The sequence below is a fragment of the Medicago sativa genome, chromosome 3 (assembly GCF_051527215.1).
Source record: "Medicago sativa cultivar Bolivia chromosome 3, Bolivia_mono, whole genome shotgun sequence".
Lineage (NCBI taxonomy): Eukaryota > Viridiplantae > Streptophyta > Magnoliopsida > Fabales > Fabaceae > Medicago > Medicago sativa.
The window spans coordinates 26,145,917-26,168,918 of record NC_140751.1 but is presented as its reverse complement, the minus strand read 5'-3'; the positions used below and the strand labels follow the sequence as shown (position 1 = coordinate 26,168,918).

Below are 23,002 nucleotides of genomic sequence, written 5' to 3'. Positions count from 1 at the left end.
GACCACTCCAATTCCCCACCGTTCAGTACTAGACAAATTAGCATCACTATTCAGCTTTATAAAATCCCTCTCAGGTCTTTTCCACTTAACTTGATTAGGGACTCAAGGCTTATGCTGATTTTAAGACCGGGGAGAGCCATCAAGGAGGCTTGGATCTGCAAGATAGGCTTGTCTGTAATTAAGGATGCTAGAATCTGCACGATGAATCACTATCTCACTAGGTATGTTGATGCTTTCGAAGATTTTTTGATTACGAGCTTGCCATATACTGTATAGAAGGGCTGCTATGTTAATGATGTTATCTAGATCATTACTGAGGATAAAATGCACAAGCCAATCAGTAAAATCTGATGTTTCAGAAGAATGAAAATTAATTTCTAGTTTGGATCCAAACCACTCTCTCTTAGTAACTTCACACTTGAGGAAAAGGTGGTCAATGTTTTCTATACCAGATTCACATCTAGGGCAGAGGAGAGGACACCTTATGCCTCTTTTGTGGAGTTCATCCCTAACTGGGAGAGCTTTTTGCAAGAGGCGCCAGGGAAAGATCTTGTACCTGGGGATAATGTCAATCCCCCATACTTTTTTCCAAACTTGATCCATTAACCCAGTATTAGAGGAAACTTGATCTAAGTTGTTTTTCCATTAGAGTATCTTCCTTCATTTTATAGGTAATGGGGATTTGCTGGATCTGGACTCCATCAATAGGGAGAAACGTTGCTTCAATAAGAGGTTTATTCCAGTTAGGAGGAGTACCAGCTAGAAGGTCGTTGACCATAACAATATTGGGATTGTTGACATTATGGGAAATGATTTGCTGGCCATTCTGGGTTGGAAGCCAATTATCACGCCCAAATTTTAATATTTTGACCATTTCCTACTCTCCAACAGCACCCTTTATTGAGGATCCAAATAGATTGTTGAATACTGCGCCAGGTAAAACTACGATTAACTCCAATAGGGGCCTGAAGAACAGTGGTAGAAGGGTAATATCTTGCTTTGAAGCATTTAGCAATAACAGAATTAGGTCTGTTGTGAAGCCTCTAGATTTGTTTTCCCAGCATGGCTAAATTAATGTCTCTTAGGCTTCTGAACCCAAGCCCACCTTCTGGTGTGGATTTAAAGAGTTTCTCCTTCCTCACCCAGTGTATAGCTCTATTTTCGCCTTTACTACCCCACAAAAACCTGCACACAACACTTTCAATTCTGTGACATATTTCTTGGGGTAGAAGGAAACAACTCATAACATTGACAGGGATGGCTTGAGCAACTGCCTTTATTAGAACACTTCTTCCTCCAAAATATAACTTGTGTTCTTTCCACCCTTTAAGCTTGTTGATAATTTTATCCATAATGTAGTTAAAATCTTGAACTTTAGATCTACCAAACTCAGTTGGAAGCCCTAAATACTTTGAGATTTTATTGGAAATATTGATAGGCAGTTGAGCTTGAAAACTATTCTTGATGTCTGGACTGAGGTTTGGATTGAAGACCATCTCTGACTTGTCTAGGTTAACCTTCTGCCCTGAAATGTTTTGATACAACTGAAGGGTATCCATGATAAACTTGGCTTCTTGTATCTCAGCCCTACAAAAGAAGAGGCTGTCATCAGCAAAAAAAAAAGGTGGGGAATAGCAGGGGCTGTGTTAGTTATCTGAATTCCATGAATATGGCCATCAAATTGTCCTTTAGCAATAAGACCAGATAGAACCTCTGCACAAATAAAAAAAGATAAGGAGAAAGAGGGTCCCTCTGTCTTAGGCCTCTTTGAGGGGTAAATTCATCAGAGGGTTGACCATTTATAAGAATAGAGATGGAGACAGTAGAAACACATTCATGATAATGTTAACAAGGTTAATAGGAAAGCCCATATCAATAAAGGTATTTTTGAGAAAACTCCACTCAGTTCTATCATAGGCTTTAGCCATATCTAACTTAATACCAACAAGTCCTTTTTTGAAATTTTTTGTCATATGAAGTTTATGGAAAGCTTCAAAAGCTATTAAAATGTTGTCAGTAATAAGTCTGTTAGATAGGAAATCACTCTGATGTTCAGAAATAATAAGAGGGAGCACCTTCTTAACCTTATTTGCTATAGCTTTAGTTATGATTTTAAGGATAACATTGCATAGACTGATGGGCCTATAGTCAGAGGGAAGGGTAGGGTTCTTAATTTTGGGAATAAGAGCAATATAAGTGTGATTGATACTACTGGGATCACCCTCATGGTTAAGGACATTGAGAGTAAGCTGGAGAACATCCTGGCCAATGATGTGCCAATATTTTTGGAAAAAGAGAGCTGGCATCCCATCAGGGCCAGGAGAAGAGATACTCTTCATTGATTTCATAGCAGCAATAACTTCTTCTGCTGAGAACTCAGCACCAAGCTCACTTTTCATATTATCTGGAACTCTGTTTCTGATAACATCAAAAGCATCAGGGACATTAATAGGGCTAGAAGTGGAAAAGATATCAAAATAATGATTAATAAAAGTATTATGAATATGGATATCATCATTCCAGGTAACACCCAAATTATCTTGATTAACATGTATAGTGTTTTTCTTTCTCCTTTGATTGGCCTTAAAGTGGAAGAATTTAGTGTTGTTATCACCATGCTCAAGCCATTGCACTTTGGCTCTCTGGGAACACCAAACTTCTTCCTGCATCAAAATATTAGAGAGATCTTTTTCAACACACTTAATATGAGAAATCATATCTTTAGAAGGGATCTGGTCTTTAAGCAACCCAAGGTGATTCTGAATGTGGTTGATTTTGTTAGGGAGATCACCAAAATGTGATTGACCCCATCTGCTAAGATGTTGTAAAGTGGCTTGAATTTTTGCAGTACTATACCCATTAGTCATAGTCCAAACTTTTTTAACAATATTAAAGCTTTCCTTGTCATGGCTCCACATCTCTTCAAACCTTTGAATTTTCTGCCTTTTAATTTTGTGGCCCCTGCATTCACTTTTATCCCAAAATTCTAGTAAAATAGGAGAATGATCAGAGGAATATCTAAGTAAATGATAATTAGTGTATCTAGGAAATTGGTTGATCCAAGATTCACTGTCACAATATCTGTCTAGCCTTTTTTTGATATGGTTAGAGCATTCTTGGTTGTTTGCCCATGTGAACTTGTTACCATGGTAACCATGGTCAAACAACCCACAGTGATTAAGAGTCTTCTGAAAAAGGGTACAAAGGTGTTGTTCAGTATGGTTTCCTCCTTGTTTTTCAGAGCTGTTAAGATGTAAATTGAAGTCACCAAATAAAAGCCATTTCTCTGTGTTTTATCTTGGTTTTTTGGGTGTCAAACATTGATTACGTTTGAACCTTTTAACCTTTGATATCTCATTTTTTCTTGGGAAGGGAAAAAATAAGAAAAACCCTTGAGAATCGAGGTTCGGGAGTTGTTTTCGTTACGGGAAGGTGTTGGGCACCCATAACGACTATAGTATCCTATAGGAACCGTCTTTACCTTCTACGCGCGTGCTTTATTTTTAAATGCTATTTGAAAGTGTTATTTACACCTAAGAGTTTGCTAGGTTAAGAAATGGAGGGAGAAGAAGATGTTTGAATTTTGTTTTATTTGAATTGAAGGAATATTGGTTCCTTGCCTACGTACCCTTTTAAGGGATCAAATCCATCGTAGTTCTCTTCCAAAAAAGGTTTTTGTTTTTGTTGGTTGATTTTAAGTTTGAAAATGGAATTTTGAAGAATGAGAGAGAGAGGCCTCAAGGGCATAAGATTTGGAAAATGTGAGGTGGAATTAGTTATTTTGCAAAATGAAGTCTAAGTATGATTAAAATTCATTAAGGTTTTTGTTTAAGAAAATAAAGGTAAAATTCAATGGGATTTTGATCCCAAGGTTTCTTTGAAAAATATTTGAGTGAAGTCATTCATGTTTTTTGGAAAAGAGAATTTTTCTAAGTATCGTGATTCCTAGGCATACATCTAAAGCATACATTCCCTAAGCATTCATCTAAAGTATCCATGTGATGTGTGTGCATGTGTCGGTGCTTGTGTCGGTGTACATCATTAGAGTCCATTGTCCTTTACATATACCCTAGTTTACATTCTATGGTCTTACAAGAATTTAAAAGCATGAAAAAGATTACAAAATCCCTAAGCTTTTACATGCTAAGTCTTAGCAAAATTTAAAGTGCAAGGAATAAGAGCTAAGAGTATAAGATGGAGAATGGGATGCTTGTAGGATGTATGAAACATGAGATGAAAATGTTAGTAGCATAAGGAATCAAAGTGAGATATAGGCAAAAAAAAAAATGCATAGCAAGGTAACAAAATTAACAACAAAAGAAAGCATCAAAACTTAACAAAAAGAAGCAAAATACATCTAAGAATGTATCACAAAGCAAAGCAAATTCATGCCCCCTAATTCTCACATCATAGCAACTTTTCAAAGGTTTTGTTTCAATCATAATCATGAGAATTAAGAGAGAGTATCAAACCAAGAATTATAACACATTCATAGACATATTTTGCACTTTATTTTCACAAACAATATCCACATAACTTGCAACACAAGAAATTAACAAATTGCATTCACAAACAGTAAAAAAAGGACATAAATCAGAGGCAAACATATCACAAGATTACACAACAAGTACAAGTATCAATTTGACAAAATATCATATCAAAACATAGCAAAAATTCACAAGAAAGACAAACAAATCACAAGTGATATCATGTATATTTTTTATCAATTTTTAATATGTAAAACATTCACAAAAGTATCAAGAAACACATTAAAAACACATAGGAATTTTTCTAGGATTTTTATCAAAGTTTTTTAGGCAAGCAGTGGTGTAAACAACAACTTACAGTGTCCAAATAGCAAGAAAAAAGATTAAAACGAAAATTTGCAGGAAGACTAGGCCCAAGCCCAAGGGGAAACGGATTCTGGATCATCCAAAGGCTTCAGGAGCGTTGGATTGATCCAGATCAAACTTAACCTAGATCTAAAGGCTGAGAACAAAGCAGAGGTGAACCAAGGTTGAACCGGTCCGGTTCAGGGGTCTATATAATAGCCTTGAGACCGGTTCAATTCATTTTCCAACTTTCTTTCTCTCTCTAAGTCTTCTCCCTCTCTCTCTAACATCATCGTTGCTCTCATCTTCTCACCGGTTTCTGGAAGAAACTGGTCAGAGAAGATGAAGACCGGCCAGAATCTTCATGATTCCGCCGGAATCTTCATCAGACCTGCCGTGACTTCCAGATTCCGGCGAGGTCCAACTCTCACCGTTTCACACAAAACAAAACCCTAACCTAACCTACTTTTCATGCTGATTTCGAATATGAGTCTAGATTTTGCATACAAACGATGAATCTTAGTAGATCTACATATTAAAGCTTCGGTTTTAATGTTTTTCAAAATTTTTCGAGGAAAAAGACTTCAAATCCACAGATCTATTTTGATTCATCGTTTAATCTTTCATATAAGTCTTCGATGAAGTTGTAAAGCGAGAACGAAAAGGTTTTGTGAGTTTTACCTGAGTTTAAACGGTGGTTTGAGCGAGACGATGAAGAAAGACCTTGCGAATCTTCTCTGAGCCTCTGGTAAGTGTTGAACCGAAAATAAATCGGTGATCTCTCTTCTTCTTCTTCACCTGTTCAATTCCTCTTTGATTCTTCTTCTTCTCTTCCTCAAACTTCTTCTTGTGATCGTTTTATACTTGAATTGCAAGAAGAGAGAAAACAAAACAGTTCGATGATGAGGATTTTCACAGAAAAATCACTGAGAACTTAGTGCGAATTCAACTGAGTTTGATTAGGGTTTGTCGAATTGAAACAATTTTGATTTCGATTTTCTAGAGACTGGTGTTGATTTTGTGTAATAGATGATGAATTTGGTGGAGAATTGAGTTGGTTAGGGTTTGGTGATGATGAATATTGATGAAGTTCTTGATGAACTTCAACAATGTTCTTTGATTCTGTTGAATTTCGATCTAACTGCCAAGAGAGAGAAAATCTCTTTCTGTTTCTGTGATTTGATGAGTTGGCGAGTTGTGAATGGAATTGTTGCTGTGCAATTGGTGATGTGGCCCTTATATAGGTGACATGTGGACCTGAGACCCAATGAATTATTGACACCTGTGTTTGGACTTGAGAAATTCGGCCTTGGACTAAATTTGGGACATAGAGTCCTTTCTGCAATTTTGAAGATTAGAAGGACCAATCTGCAATTTTAAAAAAAAAGACTAGAAACAAGGACTTGAAACTTAGAGGACTGTTCTGCAATTTTTTTTAAAAAAGGACTACAAAACGAATTTAAAACCAAAAGGACCTAAATGCAAAAAATAAGGACTTAAATGCAATTTTTAAAAGTTTGGAGGACTAAAATGCAAATTAAAAATAAAATTGGGTAAAAATGTAATAATGTAAAGTGAAACAAATAAAAAACATAAAATGGACTAAAATGAACCAACTACATAAATGAGGTACTTCAAAGTAACCTCTCTCTGTCAAAATTTCATGTGAAAAGACCAAAATGCCCCTAGGGACTAAACTGACTCAAATATCTCAGATGCAATTTTGAAATGGATTTTGGCATGGAATTAAAGCAAGGATTTATACAAACCAATTGAAAAGACTCAGAGACAATTTTCAAAGATTAAAAGAGATTTTTAACACAGGAAATGACTAAAATGCCCCTAGGGGCTAAACTGACTCAAAATGACTAAAATGCAATTTTTGGAATGGATCTTGACATGAATTAAAACAGGAGTTTATACAAGCAAATTGAAAAGACTCTGAGACCATTTTCAAGGAATAAAATGAGCTTGAATACAGGAAATGACTAAAATACCCTTTTTCATGATTTTTGCAAATAATATTGAAATAAGATGCAGAGAAATATGCAATCGATCAGAGACAATTTCAAATGACTTGATATGCAAGAAAAACATTTGGATGGTTTTAAATGCAAGAAGACATAGATAAATACACAGTTGAAAAGATTTTTGAGGCAAAATTGGAAGATAAAGCAGGGTAAAATATCAGTGTAAAATAATAGCAAATTGGCAATCTCCCAAGGGTCAAAGACACTCATCAGAGATGAAAAAATATTTTGAGCAGGTATTTTTATGTCCAAAATTACGGTATAACACTCTGCTTGTTTACTATTAAAGAGATTTTTAATAGTGTCACAAGTGAGATGCTTTTGGGATTGATAGGGGAAACCATACATGCCAGTAGCATTCCATTTCTCATTATTAGATGAATCCCAAACATAAAAATCAATCAACATTTTATTATAAGCAATAACATGTAGAGTTACATCATAATGCCAAATTAAAGCAAGACCACCTGACCTACCTCCACCTCCAGTTTCACAATCCACTATTAAATGGTTCTGTGGGTGGTTATGACACAGCTTACTTGATACTTTAGAATCAGACTGCTTGAGTTTAGTTTCCATAAGAAAAATGACATCAGGACACTTGGACCTAAGGAGCCTTTTATAGGCTCGAACTGCAGCAGGGTTTCCTAACCCTCTGCAGTTCCAAGTGAGGATCCTCATATTCCTTGGTTGGCCTTGTTGTCAAGGCCTGCCATTATCCACTACTACAGAAATGGAAAGTACTTTTCACATCAGTTGGAAAGTACTTTTCACATCAGGTGCAACAGATGTAAAGTGACGTGATGTGGTATGTTCACAACTTTTCACATCAGGTACGAACTGATGTGAAAGCAAACTTGTCACATCTGGCCTTTTCCCACTGATGTGATACGTTCTCTTTAAAAATTAACATCAAGGTTTTCACATCCGTTGTATACTAGAAACAGAAGTTAAATACGTATATTTCACATCAGTCGTACGATCCACCGAGGTGAAATCATTTTGTTTTTTTTTTTTAAAAAACTTTTTATTTTAAAACTGCTTACCAAAACTATTTTCACATCATCAAACCTCAAAACAAGCCACATCAATATTCAATATATTAAAATATACACGTATATATGAATAGCAATATCAACGTATAGCCATAACAACATCTTTGGAAAAAATCCTTACAAAAAAAATATCTTTGAGCATAATGTTCGTCAAACTATATACCCCCATCAGACAATGTCATCTCAGCCATAAATATCTTCACTAAAATTTTTTATCTGCAAAAAACAAAATAATAGAATTCAATTGAAAAAGTTATCTCAACTGCATAATTTGGTTAAGGACCAACAATTTCAACAATGAGTTCATTCAAAATCAAACTAAATATATCAGATTATATGCATATAGTACTCTACTTTTCCATAAAAAGAAGATGAACAAACTAACATTATAGGCTACTGATATCAACACACACTACATCCAAAAACATTTCTTTCCTACATGTACAAAGCATGAATATCATAATCATTAACAACAATTATACCCACCATAATAATCAACAAAACTAAATTCCTAATTTCTAAGCACAAACACACCTCACACACACCCGAACCACCACGCATTAAGAAGCAAATTACAAGTAGAACAACATAGATGCGCAGAACAACAAACCAACACTAAAAACACAGTTCTTATGTCAGAGACGACACAACTAGAACAACACCACCCAAAACAAAATCCAAAACAACAACGGCTAACAAACAGCAAAACAACAAGTTGCAGTAAATAATTAGTACAAATCAAAAGAATGATAGTTATTTTCAATTTAAATTCAAATGTTTGTCACTTCGTCTAATTTTCTACTAGCTATGTGTTTAATACACATAATCTGTCAAATTCTTATATAAGGGTAAGTGTGATAATTTAGGAGATCAATGAGGCAAATTAGAGGAGTACAATATTTTGTTGCTAAATCTTCAAGACTGAAACTAAAGAATATTAAGACAAAAATAAAAGTCTATTATATTTAATCATCATATAAAAAGAGGATAGTGTATATAGGCATTAAGGACTTATAGATCTACACAAGATGAACACAAGTATAGAAAAGGATGTTAGATCATTAACATTTACAAGTATAGAAATTTGTTCTTTTCACCCAAAAAAAGTAGAACTTGGATCCAATCGTTTGAGAAGAGAACCCACAAGCATAGAAATGGCTTCATTAGATGTGGACTTGTAGTAGATGATATCCACATATAACTTGGATTACGTGAAACAAATCATATGCAAAGACTAAACTGAATCTCTATATACTAGCAAATTGTAAATTAGCGTAAGTATTATTATTATCAGTCATCAAATAAAGTACTCCTATTAAAAATGATAATAGAAAAGACAAGCTTACCATTGTTTAACAAAATTTTCTTTAGGACAATCCTGGCAATATTTATATTTTCTCATCTGGTGTACCAAGGGTTCAAAAAATATGTTGACAAAAAACAAGCTAACAAGTGCTACCTATGATGCATGGACTCCGACACGGACACCTGACACGACATTGACACGGATACGTCGACACCGCTATTGTAAAAAATATAGGACACCGACACCGCTACATATATGTTAATTTATTTAAAGACGGATACCGATCTTAGGAGTGTCGAAGTAAAGAAAAAAATAATTATTTAGGACATCGGTTTGACACGTGTCGTACGGGTGTCATAGAAGTGTTGGACACCGCAACACGCCTAGTCCTAGAGGTGTCCATGCTTCATAGAGTGCTACTAAGATGTCAATGTTTCATGTCACATATAAATGTGTTGTGATAATGATGTAAATATCCAATTGACTTTAGTAATAATAATAATAAACTCTTCAAGTTATTCAAGTTCTATTTTAGTACTGAAAAAAATGTACAGTTTTCAAAGATAAATATTTGAAAAGGCACGCAGTCATTTAAAAATTGAAGATATGCAAAATTAAAAAACATATATCATACAACACACAAACTTATATACAGGAAAGTTTAAAAAACTATCACCTCTGCATAATCCTTCTTGGCTGAAGATACCACTGCTTGAATGGTGCAGCATCAACTTGGACAATGGCACACTCTTAACCAGAGTCTGAGTATGAACAAGCTCATGATTGTTTGAGGCATTATAAACCACATCCAGAAGACGAGTCTTGCGAGTCACTGCCTCACTACCCCATGAGAAATTTCCGGTGTCCAATCTAAGAGCTCTCCATTTCACATTTCCACCTCTAACACGGATTCTTCTAACTGTCTTGTTGCTAGACAGCTTAGTGTTGGCTGGCTAGAAACCAAGCTCGTACCTATACAGGCCTGACAAAAACATTTTAAATTTAAAGAATAATTAACTAGGATCAGTAATCATCAACAAAAGAGAGTCAACACATCCAAAAAAAATATTGAAATTTTAATCAAATTAAGGTGCAAAGAGAAAATCCTAATCACAGACATTTAACAGGAAATAATGGCAACTTGTATTCATCATACTAATTTGTTTGCAGCAACTTATGAGATAGGATAGCAATGCCAATATTAATACTCAGGAACTTGTATTCATCATAAGTTCTCAAAGATAGCATTTGAAAATAAGTTATAGCATATACAAAAACAATTTAATTTTATCATGTTCTATAGAAATAGCTTATGTAAGCTTAAAAATAAGTGCATATCCTGATGAGCGTTTGAGCAATAAGTTGTTTATCCAAAGATGACCTTAATATTGAACAACATTAATTCAAATTTATAGTCTATAATAATTAACAATTTAAATTCAGCATTTAAATAATGAAGTGTAAAATCGTAATTGAACAAGGTGGATCTGATAATTTGATTATAGAGAGAGAAAGAGAGAAAGGGAATTACTTTCGCTTCTTTCTCTAGCTCTTCTTCTTGCCACCAGTCGCACGCCTCTTGTGAATGGAATACCTAGAAATACCTGTTCAGGAAACAAACAAATACATGAGAGCTACAACAAACAGTTCATACATGTTGTTATTACTCATAAAACTGAACATGACAGATCCAAGAATAGAAGATGAAGATAAATCTTACCCATCTTGACGAAGCATGCTCTCTCTGCCTCACCCTCTTCCTCACCCTCTCTGTGTCGACTGTAATTTGCGATAAAACCATAATAACATATATCAAACCCTAATAACAAGTTTATATATGCGTCAGGTACTTTAGGAATTGGCCGAAATCATGAACAGTACGAACGAAATTTCAGTGATACGAGGGAGAAACAGTCGGAATCGTGAACAAATCGGCCGAAATCGTGAACAATTCGCCCAGAATCGTGAACAGTTCTGCCGCAATCGCGAGAAACAGTGAGAAGATGGAGAAACAGCCAAAATCGCAAGGGAAAAGATGGAGAAATTGGATCTCTATGTTTGAGGTGTAGAAACAGACCCGAGAGATCTAAGGTGGGGGATATGAGAAAAGCTTTGGGTTTGTGTGAGAGAGAGAGAAAAAAATTTACGCTCTCTGAAAAGAGGGATAATGAAAATATAACAGTGAAAGGCTTTTCCCTCGGTAGCTTACAGCTGATGAGAAATATATTTCACCAAAATAACAAAATTGACACCGCGTGTTTTTCCCCCTCATTTCAATTATCCACTGATGTAAATGTTATATGCTATTAGGAATTCCCCTCATGTGCTTATGTCAACTGATGTAAAAACTAACAGTGTGTATCTTTCCCTTCAGATATTTGTCGTGCTGATGTGAAAACTAAACCCCCTCTGATGTTAAATGTATATTTTGTAGTAGTGATCACATCACTATCCTTAGTCTCTTCAAAACTTAAACAGGTGCCATTTGCTGCTGCATTTTTCCTTTTGAGCTTGATAGTTTGCAGTGTAGTGTCTGAGCTTGTCCAACTGTGTTGCTGGTCATTCCTTGCTTGTCCTGTGTGCCCAGTAAAGTTTTCCCCATGCTTGTCCAGCTGTACAGTTAGGTCTGCCATCATGTCAGATAAGACCCTTGGAATGGGGCTAAACAGTCCCCCACTTAGAGAATTCCTAGGGTTGCTCCTAAAAGTTTTCTCCTTTCCTTCAACAAGTCTTCTGCCATAGTTGTTGGAGCGTAGCCAAGCACCTCTTGGGTTGGTACCTTCCCTAGTATTATTAGGACCTTCTTCTCTTTTATGGGAGCAGTTTTCCTCAGTGTGACCTACTAGCCCACAGTATAAGCAAAACATAGGAAGGTTTTCACAACAAAAATCAATCCAAATAATACCATCAACTCTTTTGCCAATGTACAGTCCAGCCCTTATGGGGTTTTTGATGTTGAACAGCACTTTAATCTACACAAAATTTGCCTTGTCTGGCATCTCATATACAGCAGAGTCCTGAACTACTCCCACTTGTTCACCTATTGCTTTCCCCATCTCAGCATATCTACAATGCATAGGCAGTCCCCATAGCTGGATCCAGAGAGGAACATTAGTGAAATCTAACTCCTTCGGCAAAGTCTTTCTGTCCCATGGGTGCACCACTAACCAGATATTTCTAACAATCCATGGGTTCCCCTTCAAAATTCTCTGAGTATCTTCTGCCTTTTCCATTATAAACTGATAGGTTTTTCCTTCTAGTTGTACTATCTTGAGTCCCACAGGGTTACCCCAAATCCCATTCAGAGTGTTTTGGATTTGTTGAAGAGGAATTATCTTGTTAGACAGGAACTTTCTAATGACACTATTTTGGCAAGATTTTATGCTCTCTTGAACATAGCTTTCCTGGTAATAGAAGAAAGGTTCCTTCTGGGAGTTTCTTTGGGGTGTCTGTTGTTGCTCAGTAGTGTTGAAGAAGGACTGATTTTGTGTTTGTTGTTGTTTTGCAGAGCCTGAATGATTTGCGTGGCCACCACTGCTAGAACTTGCACCGTGGTAACTGATATGCTCTTGACACTACAGATTAGGTTCCAGTAGAGGGGTTTCAAGTTTCTGCAACTTGAACGGACGCATAATGTCATTGCCAGCAGATTGTGAGGATGGACTTTGGGATTCTGGGATGATTTCTTTACCGTTACGATTGTTCATGGTTGAAAAAGAAGGTTTACACACGATGAAGATATGGAATAAGACTGATAAAAATCTTAAAGAAAACTAAAGTGGAACAACGGATAGTTGATAACAGATTGTGAGAAAGATTGAAACAGAGAAATAATCGAGCAACAAGAATCACCAAGAACGAGCAAAATAAAATCTGGAAAAAACCAGCGATCATCCAAAGATGCAACCTAAAATACAACTACCCAGAAACTCAAAGAATCAAGGAGGAAAACGAGGGAATTAGTAAAGAGGAGCAGAGAGGGTCAGAATAACAAGGTCACAAATTCTAGAGTGAAGAATTTGTGTAACAAGATGAAGATGAGAATCAGATGAAGAGGGAAAGAGGAATAGGGTATGAACAGAGATTAGAATCTCATGGTTCTAACCCTAATGGAGAAAACGAGAGAATGCGATGAAGGTGGATCTTGATTTGCGATCCCAGAATCTTGGAGCGATTCTATTGTTTGGTTCCGCGTTTTGATCACGTTACAACATGTTATTGAATGTATATGAAGTAGTAATTTTTTTCAATTTTGACTGTATTAAATGAACATCAAAAAATATTTTATACCTTTTTTGAAAAGAAAAAAAAATAGTAACACTTTTTTATACCTTTTGTTTTTTAGAAAATACTTTTTTATACCTTAAAAGCCAAAACAATTGGAGTCTACATTGAAATTGAAATACTGACACCGTCTTATGTATGAAATGGTATGCATTTATCTTTATTTCTCTTCAACTTTTGATCTTTTAGACAGTATGCATATTAAAAAAATTGTATTTGATAACAATATTTTTATATGTTCATGCATCATCTCTCTCTGTTTTTTTTTGTCCAAAAAACAAAATAAATGATGTATGAACTCATTTATTTTTTGGTAAAAAAATCTCCTTTTTTAAGATTGTATATGATTTTTGTTGCTGGAATAAACAAGGTTGTGTATTTTATTGTGGTATATAATGATGTATCCAAGAGCTTTCACAAATATTTGTCATTTAAATTTTAATCAAAATTTCGTATAAAATATCATTCATAATTTACACGTGTTAATGTGGTGAAAAAGAACAAGAACACGGGAAAAATAATTAATAATTATAAAGGCAAAAATAAAAAGGGAAAAATAATTAATAATTAAAAAGGGAAAAATAATAATAATAAATATTTTATACCTTTAGGGAAAAACAATAATCATAAATATAAACAAATTTAGATTGTATTAAATGAGTATCAAAAAATATTTTATACCTTTTTTAAAGAAAAAAATAGCATTACTTTTTAAAATTGTAAGTATTTATCTTTATTTCTTTGCTACTTTAAATTTGTTAGACGTTTTGCACGTATTTCAAAAAAAAATTATTTGATATCAGTATTTTGATATGTTCTTGCTCTGTCTCTCTTTTTTTTCTGCTAAAAAAAAGGTAATGATGTATGAACTCATTTATTTTTTGTTAAAAAAAATCTCATTCTTGCTCTCTCTCTCTCTCTCTCTCTCTCTCTCTCTCTCTCTCTCTCTCTCTCGCTCTCTCTCCCCACACAAAATTTAAGGTTGTAGTTTCTTCATTGCACTCACATCATATAGTCAAGTACCTTACTTATCACGAGTTTTTGTTTTCCACTAATTTCTTTCTCTTTCCCTTCTTTTCCAAATCTCTATTTGATTTTTTAATTCAGGTTAACTTGTTATGTTGATCTTGTTTCTCGATTAATCCATCTCGTTTGGTGTTAAAGTTGAAATCTTTCACAACTTCATAGTAAGTCGTCGTCATAAATTTATACTTTCGATTCAAGTATATGATCAAAAGTTGTTCTCAAAATTTTGTCAAATAAAGTTGTTCTCAAAATCCAATCTTTTAACTTATTCTGTTATATTTAATGGAATGATATTTAAAAATGCTATGATTTTTACACACACACCAGATCAATCTTAACTTAAAGTTTGTGTTTATATTTTTTGCAGACTAATCAACTGCTGAAGACTCACACTTTGAATGATCGGATGCTACATTCGCAGTTAAAAATGAATTCTATTGGAGTACCCATAAAAAGACATTTGCAACAATGGAATTATCCATTTGATGATGCTTATCGTAAGTCTTCTCTCTTCTTTGCTTTGATCTGCTATGCATCAGAAGTAAATTAAAACAATAATATATGAAAAATTACAAATGGATTGCAAAAGCATTGATTATGTCATATATTGAATAGATTGTTTTTTGTTACAATGATCAATGAAATAAATATGCTATAGGGAATTGGATCTTTTCTATAGTTAGTTGCACACAATTAGATTATAAGAGAGCATTTTATTGACCACAATATTGCATTATTAACATAATTGTGAATTATCAAATTTCAATGAATTTATACTGAGTAGCTCAATCTTATCCGATGACATCCAAAGTCATAGTTAATATAGTTCATTATATGATAAATTAATAAATTATTAAATCATGATCTAACTAATCATTTGAATTCCCTAACTTTTGTTGGTTTTCATTGTGGGCTATGTTTATGTCCCTCCACATTTTTGTTATTTTTTTTTTGCTAATATATCTTCTTTAACATATTTTCTTGGTGTTGCTATTGATTCTTGTTTTATTGATGTGCCAATATAATTGAGATAGTAGAAATTTATAAACCCTCTGAATTCCAATTTTTGTTATGCAAGTTAGTTTTGTTAAGATAGTAGAAATTATATAAAATCACAACGAGTTTGATAAAATTACAGTAACACCCTGATTTTGTTGAAACTCCAAAATGCAGCTTTAAACAAAACTACAGGAAGTCTCTATGATGCTGCTAAACACACCATGATTCCAAACATGTACACATTGTTTTCTATTGTGGGGTACTAGTTAGCCAAAATTTTAACTCCATTTTCACATTTATTCATAGTATCTATACTATTTTCGCCACCTCCAATTATTCTTTCTAAACATCATTTGAAGCAATAAGGATAGGCTCATGGCACACTTTGGAGCTTATAAAGAAAAATTTAGTCAGGAAAAACTATCTTACGCTCATGACAACTTGTGAGACATTGCTCTATATTGCTCTTCATTTTCTTCTGAATAGCGATGATAATGGGTACTCTTTGGACAGGGTACTATAGTGCGCACCCCCACACTCGCGTTTATGAAAAAATCCCTATCCTTGAGCCCATACCCTCTTGGCCAACAAGTTTGGTGCCCATCCCCATACCCAATAGGACCCTAAATGCCCGTACCAGCGTCCATTACCTGCACTTTAACAACAAAAACACAAAAAATAACAAAAAAAATATCACAACTTAATTAACATATGATCTAAAATCTCTTAAATCAACATAAAAAAATATTACACATAGTAGTATTTAATCAAACAAAAAAGATCTAAAATATAAAAAACAATAGCATATTACAATATATATACTACAAGAAAAACTGCATTTTGCGACCTTTAAAATTACTGATTGCGACTGTTAGAAGGGTCGCAAATGTACATTTGCGACTGTTCCCCAACAGTCACGTTTGTTGGGGTCGCAACTGTCTTTTGCGACCCTTCATAGAACAGTCACACCAACTGCCGCAGAAGGTGTTGCGACAGTTCCAACAGTCGCAAATGAAGAGTTTTCACAAAGTTTTGAAGGGGCTTGCGACCCTTCACCAACAGTCGCAGATGTTAAGTTTTTTTTAAAAAAAGGGGCTTGCGACCCTTCACCAACAGTCGCAAATGTTAAGTTTTTTTTTAAAAAAAGGGGCTTGCGACCCTTCACCAACAGTCGCAAATGTTAAGTTTTTTTATAAAAAAAATTAAATGGGGCAATTTTTGTTGCCAATTTAAATAAATATATTATTAAATACTTAAAATACAGAAATATATAACTAAAAATATCAAAATCTCATTCATATAATTCTTTCAAGAGTAACAATCAAAACAATATATAAAGTACATATTTTAAACATTGAAAAACCAATACACTAGTGGGAAATCATTAAAAACAATATTCCCAAAAATTAGATTAAGTAATATTCCTAAATATTGTTGGCCGGAAAAGTTGAAGAGCCTCATTACAATAGATATATCTGACTGCACAAACAGGATCTATGCACTTCTATCGGTACTGCGTCTGCTGATATCCTCAACAACAGCCTGAAACTTTGGTGCAAGCAGAGGCATCAAGAACAGAGAAATTAGACCCTAAGATTGATGAACAATGAGTTAAAAATATTTACAATAACAGAAAACTCACAAGTTCTTGTCCGTTAAACGACGTGGCTAAAACTGATAAAATGTCTGTTAAGTACTTCTGCAAGCAAAGCAAAGCTGCAGAATTTTGTAAATAATACTTTTCAAGTAATTTGATTCAAGCATAGTATGATAATATGTCTGAAGAGTGGCATAATAATAATAATTTGATTCAAAGCTATATCCTCATCTGACTGCACGCATGCATAACAGATTAATCAAATCAAATCAAATCAAATCAAATCAATAAGCTTAATAATAATAATGTATTGTTGCTCTACAGAGACAGAGTTCTACTTCTTAAACTGTTGTAATGTTTCACGCCATGATTCAACAAGTTTATTGTCATTTATTCATTAAGTGTTCCAACATACTTATCGTAGAATTGAATCCTCCAATTGTATTTAAGTTTTATATATCCTATACTTCAAAACTTATCAAGGTTAGTAGTTGCAAACACAAAACTCTAATGTTAGTTTTGTCTTTTGTCATTTAAGTTTCTTGAAACCAGAGAACCAATATATAACCCAATGCAGAACCACACATCAGTTAGTGCACCACTACCACTTTCTTCACAGTCATCATCAATTGTGCTTTAACAGTGAAACCAACTTAACATATAGAAACTCACTATTTTCTTTCCATTGCAAATTATTAGAAGACAAGAAAAGTTTAACAGTTCAACACACTCAACACATAGAAACTCACTATCTTCTTTCCATTGCAAGTTATAAGTATGAATTAATTCATTTGTTATTCAGCATCAAACAATGAACACATTCTCTAATCAATGACAACCAAGACCTGAACTATCCTCAAAAACATATTCAATAAAAAGAGATAAAAGTAAAGAGACCTTAATACCTTAGCGAGCGAGCTGCTTCTTCATCAAAGCTTTGCTAGGTTGCATCGACAAACAAGTTCATTCATCTGAATCTTCTCAATCCCATGTATTCATTCATCTGAATCTTCTCGATCATGCGTGAAATTCCTACTCCACCTATAGAAAACCATACAAGTGAAAGCTATAAGCAAGTAGCTTTCATAAAGCCAAGCATAGTGAAATGAAAATTTAAAATGTTAAAGCAAACATGGCAAGTAGACTCATTATAACATATACCAGGAGTACTCACCTAGTGCAATTGCACTAACAAGAATTGTGAAGGATAAGACAAAGATAATCAAGGAAGCCCTTTGAAAGATATTGACAAGATTGTCAATGATTTTCTGTCCTATGTATGCTGCAATGGTAGCCACAAGGGATGTAGAGAGCTGCAAATCAGGATGAAAAATACGTATAGTATTAGTATTACTTGAAAAGTATATAGTTGAATTTTTTGACCTTACTTTATAAAAAATGGGAAACATAAAGTTTCATTTTACCATAAGGAAGGGGAAAACGTTTCAAGAGGTAATATTGTGCAACAGATATAGATGCTGTGAATGTCATTCCTAGAGTGGCTGAGGCACTTGCTACCTGCAAGATTATGAAATATAAGATAATAACTATACTTTGATCAATTTAGGTAATGATAAAATGTAGTAGTAGGATTGATCCCGTAAGTATAGCTCATATGGCTCATATGCATGCTAGATAATGTTGAAGTATCCTTTCCTTTTATGTAGTCTACATGAGGTATTCATCATATGATCATATGGTTTAGAATTTAGATACCGCTGAAGCAAAATACAGAACAAAAATAGGTCCAATATTAGAGATTGATATCTATATTTATAAAATTACGAAGCAAAACCAATCACTAGTAAACCTTATATAATTCCCTGGTGTTAAATCAAATTCAGGAACAAGCTAAGGATTCATCCATACAATCAACAAACAACTGTGAATTTATGGTGCCTATTTGTACTCTTTTTCCTCCTAGCGAACTAAGTGCATCTCGGCGATCCAAAACTGGACAGCATTCACGACTTAAGCTAGGCAACACCACCAAAAACACCTACGGCCCTGGCCAGCTAAAACAGCACCCAGCAGGGGCTGTTACAGACAAAAAAAAACTGCCTAAAAACACCAAAACTGGGCACAGAACAGCTGCATAACAGCAGCAGCACTCAGCTGCCAGTAACAGCCCCAAAAGCACCATAAAACGCCAAAAAAACACCCAATCTTGATAAAATGTGTGAGAAATTATCTAGACGGAAAAGATAATAATTTATCTTTCACAAAAATGACAACACTAATCACAATCTTCTAAATCTTACATTATATATATGCTTTGAGATTGTAAGTATGTTCAACATTATTGAAACAAATTCATCATAGAAGACAATTAAGCTAAATTCTTTAACCTCGTCTTACATGCTTGGCTTGAATGATAAAATAACATTGGAGTAACTAGCACTTATTAGCCTACGTATTTTGGAGTTTTTATATGGGCGTTTTAGAAAGACTATAATAATCTAGTCTTACCAAAAGAGGCTGAGTTTGATAACTACATTACTTCTAAGGTGGTTAACACATCTTTTCGGATTGACAGGGAGATTAAATTCCCTCTTACATCTCGTAATGAAAATACATCTAGTTGAAATACACATTAGATAGCACTTTTACTACGTTAACATCACTTTTAACCATAAAATATTATGGCAAAATTGCACTCGTTGAAGTTAATATAGATGGATCCTTCATTCATGGTTGGTTAGCTTGTTGTGGTCTCATTAGAAATCATCATAGAAATCATCATGCGCAGTAACTCAGCAAGTAAGACATTTTCTATTGGCATTTTCTTTGGTTCTTAACTGGCTAGAGAAACGCACCTAACTCATATTATAATTATATTAGAAAGTGATTTAATTTATGTTTTTCAGTTTTCACTATTCATTCTTCTCTGTTTTTAAATTCATATCTCCAAAGAGTAATCAACATAATCATAAAAATAACAATGAAGGGCAATGTCAAAGAGTAAACAACAAATTCATAAACAATAGCATGAAAAATCACTCAAAAAACAATAATAATAAACATATTAACAAAAATAATCACTGAAATCAACAAAAAAACCTAAACATTCTTAAAAAAAAAAAAAAAAAAGGTTATCCAGAACAGATTGGGTGGTGAATGATAGAGAGTGAGAAGGATATAGAGAACAAAGATTGAGTGAGCACCGTTTGAGTTCAGATTGAGTGAGTGAGTTCCATTCCGAGATTCTGAGATTGAGTTCTGATTGGGTGAGTTGAGTTGAGTAGAATACCTTAAAGAAACAGTCTCTCGTATTCTCCACAATTTTGAAGTAGAAAACCTGAACGAAAAAAGAGGAATTAATCTGAAGAATCGGCAACAAGTAAACCTTAACGTCTCCAACACACCTTCAGTTTTTTTTTTTTGAAATAGCACATATATTAATTCAAAACAGCCCACCCCCCACCCCCCAAGCTGTATAGGTAAAAAGCCAACACTTACAAAGCAATCAAAAAGCGCACAACATGGAAACCAACACCAAACTTCTCACAGTGAATGACCCACCAGCTTGAGACTCCCACACATACTGTTCATCATCATTGTGCTTGGTGGTTACAATAACCTTCTCGGCAACAAGGTAAGCAGAGTAGAAACCAACACCAAACTGTCTAATCATGCTCACATCAGCACCAGCAGCTATGGCTTCCATGAATTCCTTGGTACCAGACCTAGCAATAGTGCCTAGGTTGTTCACCAAATCTGAAACATAACACAAAAAATGTTAGAAAAAAAGTATGTATTATCACACAGCACACAATACTAAACAAGTGTTAGAAAAAAAATAAATTATCACAACACACAGTACTACTACATAAATCAATTTAAGACTAAGAAAAAACATGTTAACTTACCAGCTTTGGTCATTCCAATTCCACTATCAATGATAGTCAAAGTGTTGTTGGTCTTGTCAGAATAATGTGAATGAACAACTCTGGCTGAGAATCAAGCTTGCTCTTGTCGGTCAAGCCCTCAAACCGGATCTTATCCAAAGCCTACATCACAACATTCCAACACATGAATCAAAACTATATTCATACCCACAACAACAAAATCGTCTATCACATCAAACATTCATAAAATCCAACCCTAACAATCCAAAGTAATAGTAACAATTATACTTCAAAAAACATGGAGTTCTAGTTGCAAAAAACTTCCATTCAAAAATTAAAGGATCGACACAACTTACATACTGGAACACAACACCAAAATAACCTAACAACACAGAGCTCAATCATAATGAAGCAATTAACTTTGTAAAAAATCAAATTTTCAATTAACCCATTAACCATACTCTAATTTTCAACAAATTCGTTTATCAAAAACCAAAATTTCAACAAACCCATTTCATTAAAAACAATAATTTCAATAAATAAAAACCAGAAATAAAAACCAGTTAATAAATAGAAAACAGAACATCTATTATATTGGGGAACAAAGCTAACAAAGAGGGGGAAATGACGAACCTGAGATTGCACAGAACAAAGATGTCAAACATGAGACGTAGAGAGCGAATAAAGCGTGAAATCGCGGAGAAGGGAACGATGATGCCAGAGATTAGAAGGAGATAGCGATGGACAAGAGGGCCTTTCAGTGGAGTAGATCGAGAGAGTGAGATGGCTGTTGAGGATATATTAGGGTTTCAAGAGGAGAGAGACGAACGAGAGAGAGAAAGGAATGAATCTGGGTATTGAGCTTTTTGATACTTTTTTTTTAATTAAATTAATATATCAATTGTGACAAAAAATAGATTGTGAAGTGCGTTAAAAAAAAGGGTATAAAACCTGCGACCCTTGAGTCTAACGGTCGCAATAACAGTCGCAAAAGTGTGATCTGCGACAGTTCTAAGCCAAGGGTCGCAAAGTAAGTGTCGCAAAATGACAAATTTCTTGTAGTAATCGCCACTCTAACCTAAATGCAGATGAAGAATTAAATAATATTGTTGAAAATCATAAGGTCTATATATATTCCCTTTCTTTACTGGTCAAAATTATGTTTGTTAGGTTAAGATTAGCATAGTATTTATGCCATTTTGAATATCAATTTATACAGAGCTAGAGAAAAAGAAAAACTCCATGTTGAATTCGTTAAGCTTGTAAGACAACTGGATATGAAACAAAAGTTGGACTGGGAGACCGGGCAACTAAAAGGATCACTAACTGCGTTGAATAACACAAGGGACAACAAAGAGTTAGAAGATGATGAAGTTTTGGATAACTCTTTGTTGTCCCTTGTGTTATTCAACGCAGTTAGTGATCCTTTTAGTTGCTCAATCTCCCATTCCAACTTTTGTTTCATGTCTAGTTGTCTTACAAGCTTGACGAATTCAACATGGAGCTGTTCTTTTTCTCTCTGTATAAATTGATATTCAAATGGCATAAATACTATGCTAATCTTAACCTAAAAAACATAATTTTGATCAGTAAAGAAAGGGAATATAGACCTTATGATTTTCAACTATATTCTTGAATTTTTCATCTGCATTTTGGTTTTCCAGAGCAGCGATCTGAAGAAATTTTTCATTGCATTTTGCATGGAATATAAGTAACATAAGAGTTAAACACAACCTTCTACAATCTACTCAAGCAAATTATTATTTTAAATGATCTCAAAGACACAATATTATTTCGAAATTCAAGTTTATAGGCTCCTTAGTTGAATCTCCCTGACTGTTTTCTTTTATATGTTATTGTAAAAAATTATATACTGTCAACAAATTAGAACCAGTTTACATGTTAAACGATTTAACAAATACAGGGTTCAAGTGCAGAGGTTTTAGCATATACCAGTAAAATATCCATGGATATTAGTAAACATGACATAAATTGGCTGAAGACGTTGGAATATACTGCCTTAGA

The 23,002-nt window shown here is 34.2% G+C and overlaps 1 protein-coding gene and 1 pseudogene across 2 annotated transcripts; both read right to left on the bottom strand.

The window, feature by feature from the left end:
* Positions 1 to 120: 120 nt before the first annotated feature.
* LOC146936734 (uncharacterized) lies at positions 121 to 603 on the bottom strand. Its single transcript, XM_085749275.1, has one exon. It carries the CDS (start codon positions 601 to 603, stop codon positions 121 to 123), a length of 483 nt encoding a protein of 160 aa, XP_085605401.1.
* A 16,200-nt stretch (positions 604 to 16,803) lies between these two features.
* On the bottom strand, positions 16,804 to 22,442 carry LOC146936733 (heat shock protein 90-2 pseudogene; annotated as a pseudogene). Its single transcript, XR_015029975.1, has 8 exons — positions 22,305 to 22,442; positions 20,999 to 21,139; positions 20,589 to 20,846; positions 20,294 to 20,427; positions 18,554 to 18,647; positions 18,304 to 18,442; positions 18,035 to 18,170; positions 16,804 to 17,122 (listed from the first exon to the last, which is right to left on the bottom strand). The product of XR_015029975.1 is annotated as a heat shock protein 90-2 pseudogene (transcript).
* Between the last annotated feature and the right edge of the window lie 560 nt (positions 22,443 to 23,002).

Excerpts from the sequence above, each read along its gene's own strand:
- LOC146936734 (XM_085749275.1), bottom strand. The coding sequence starts at position 603 with ATGGATCAAGTTTGGAAAAAAGTATGGGGGATTGACATTATCCCCAGG.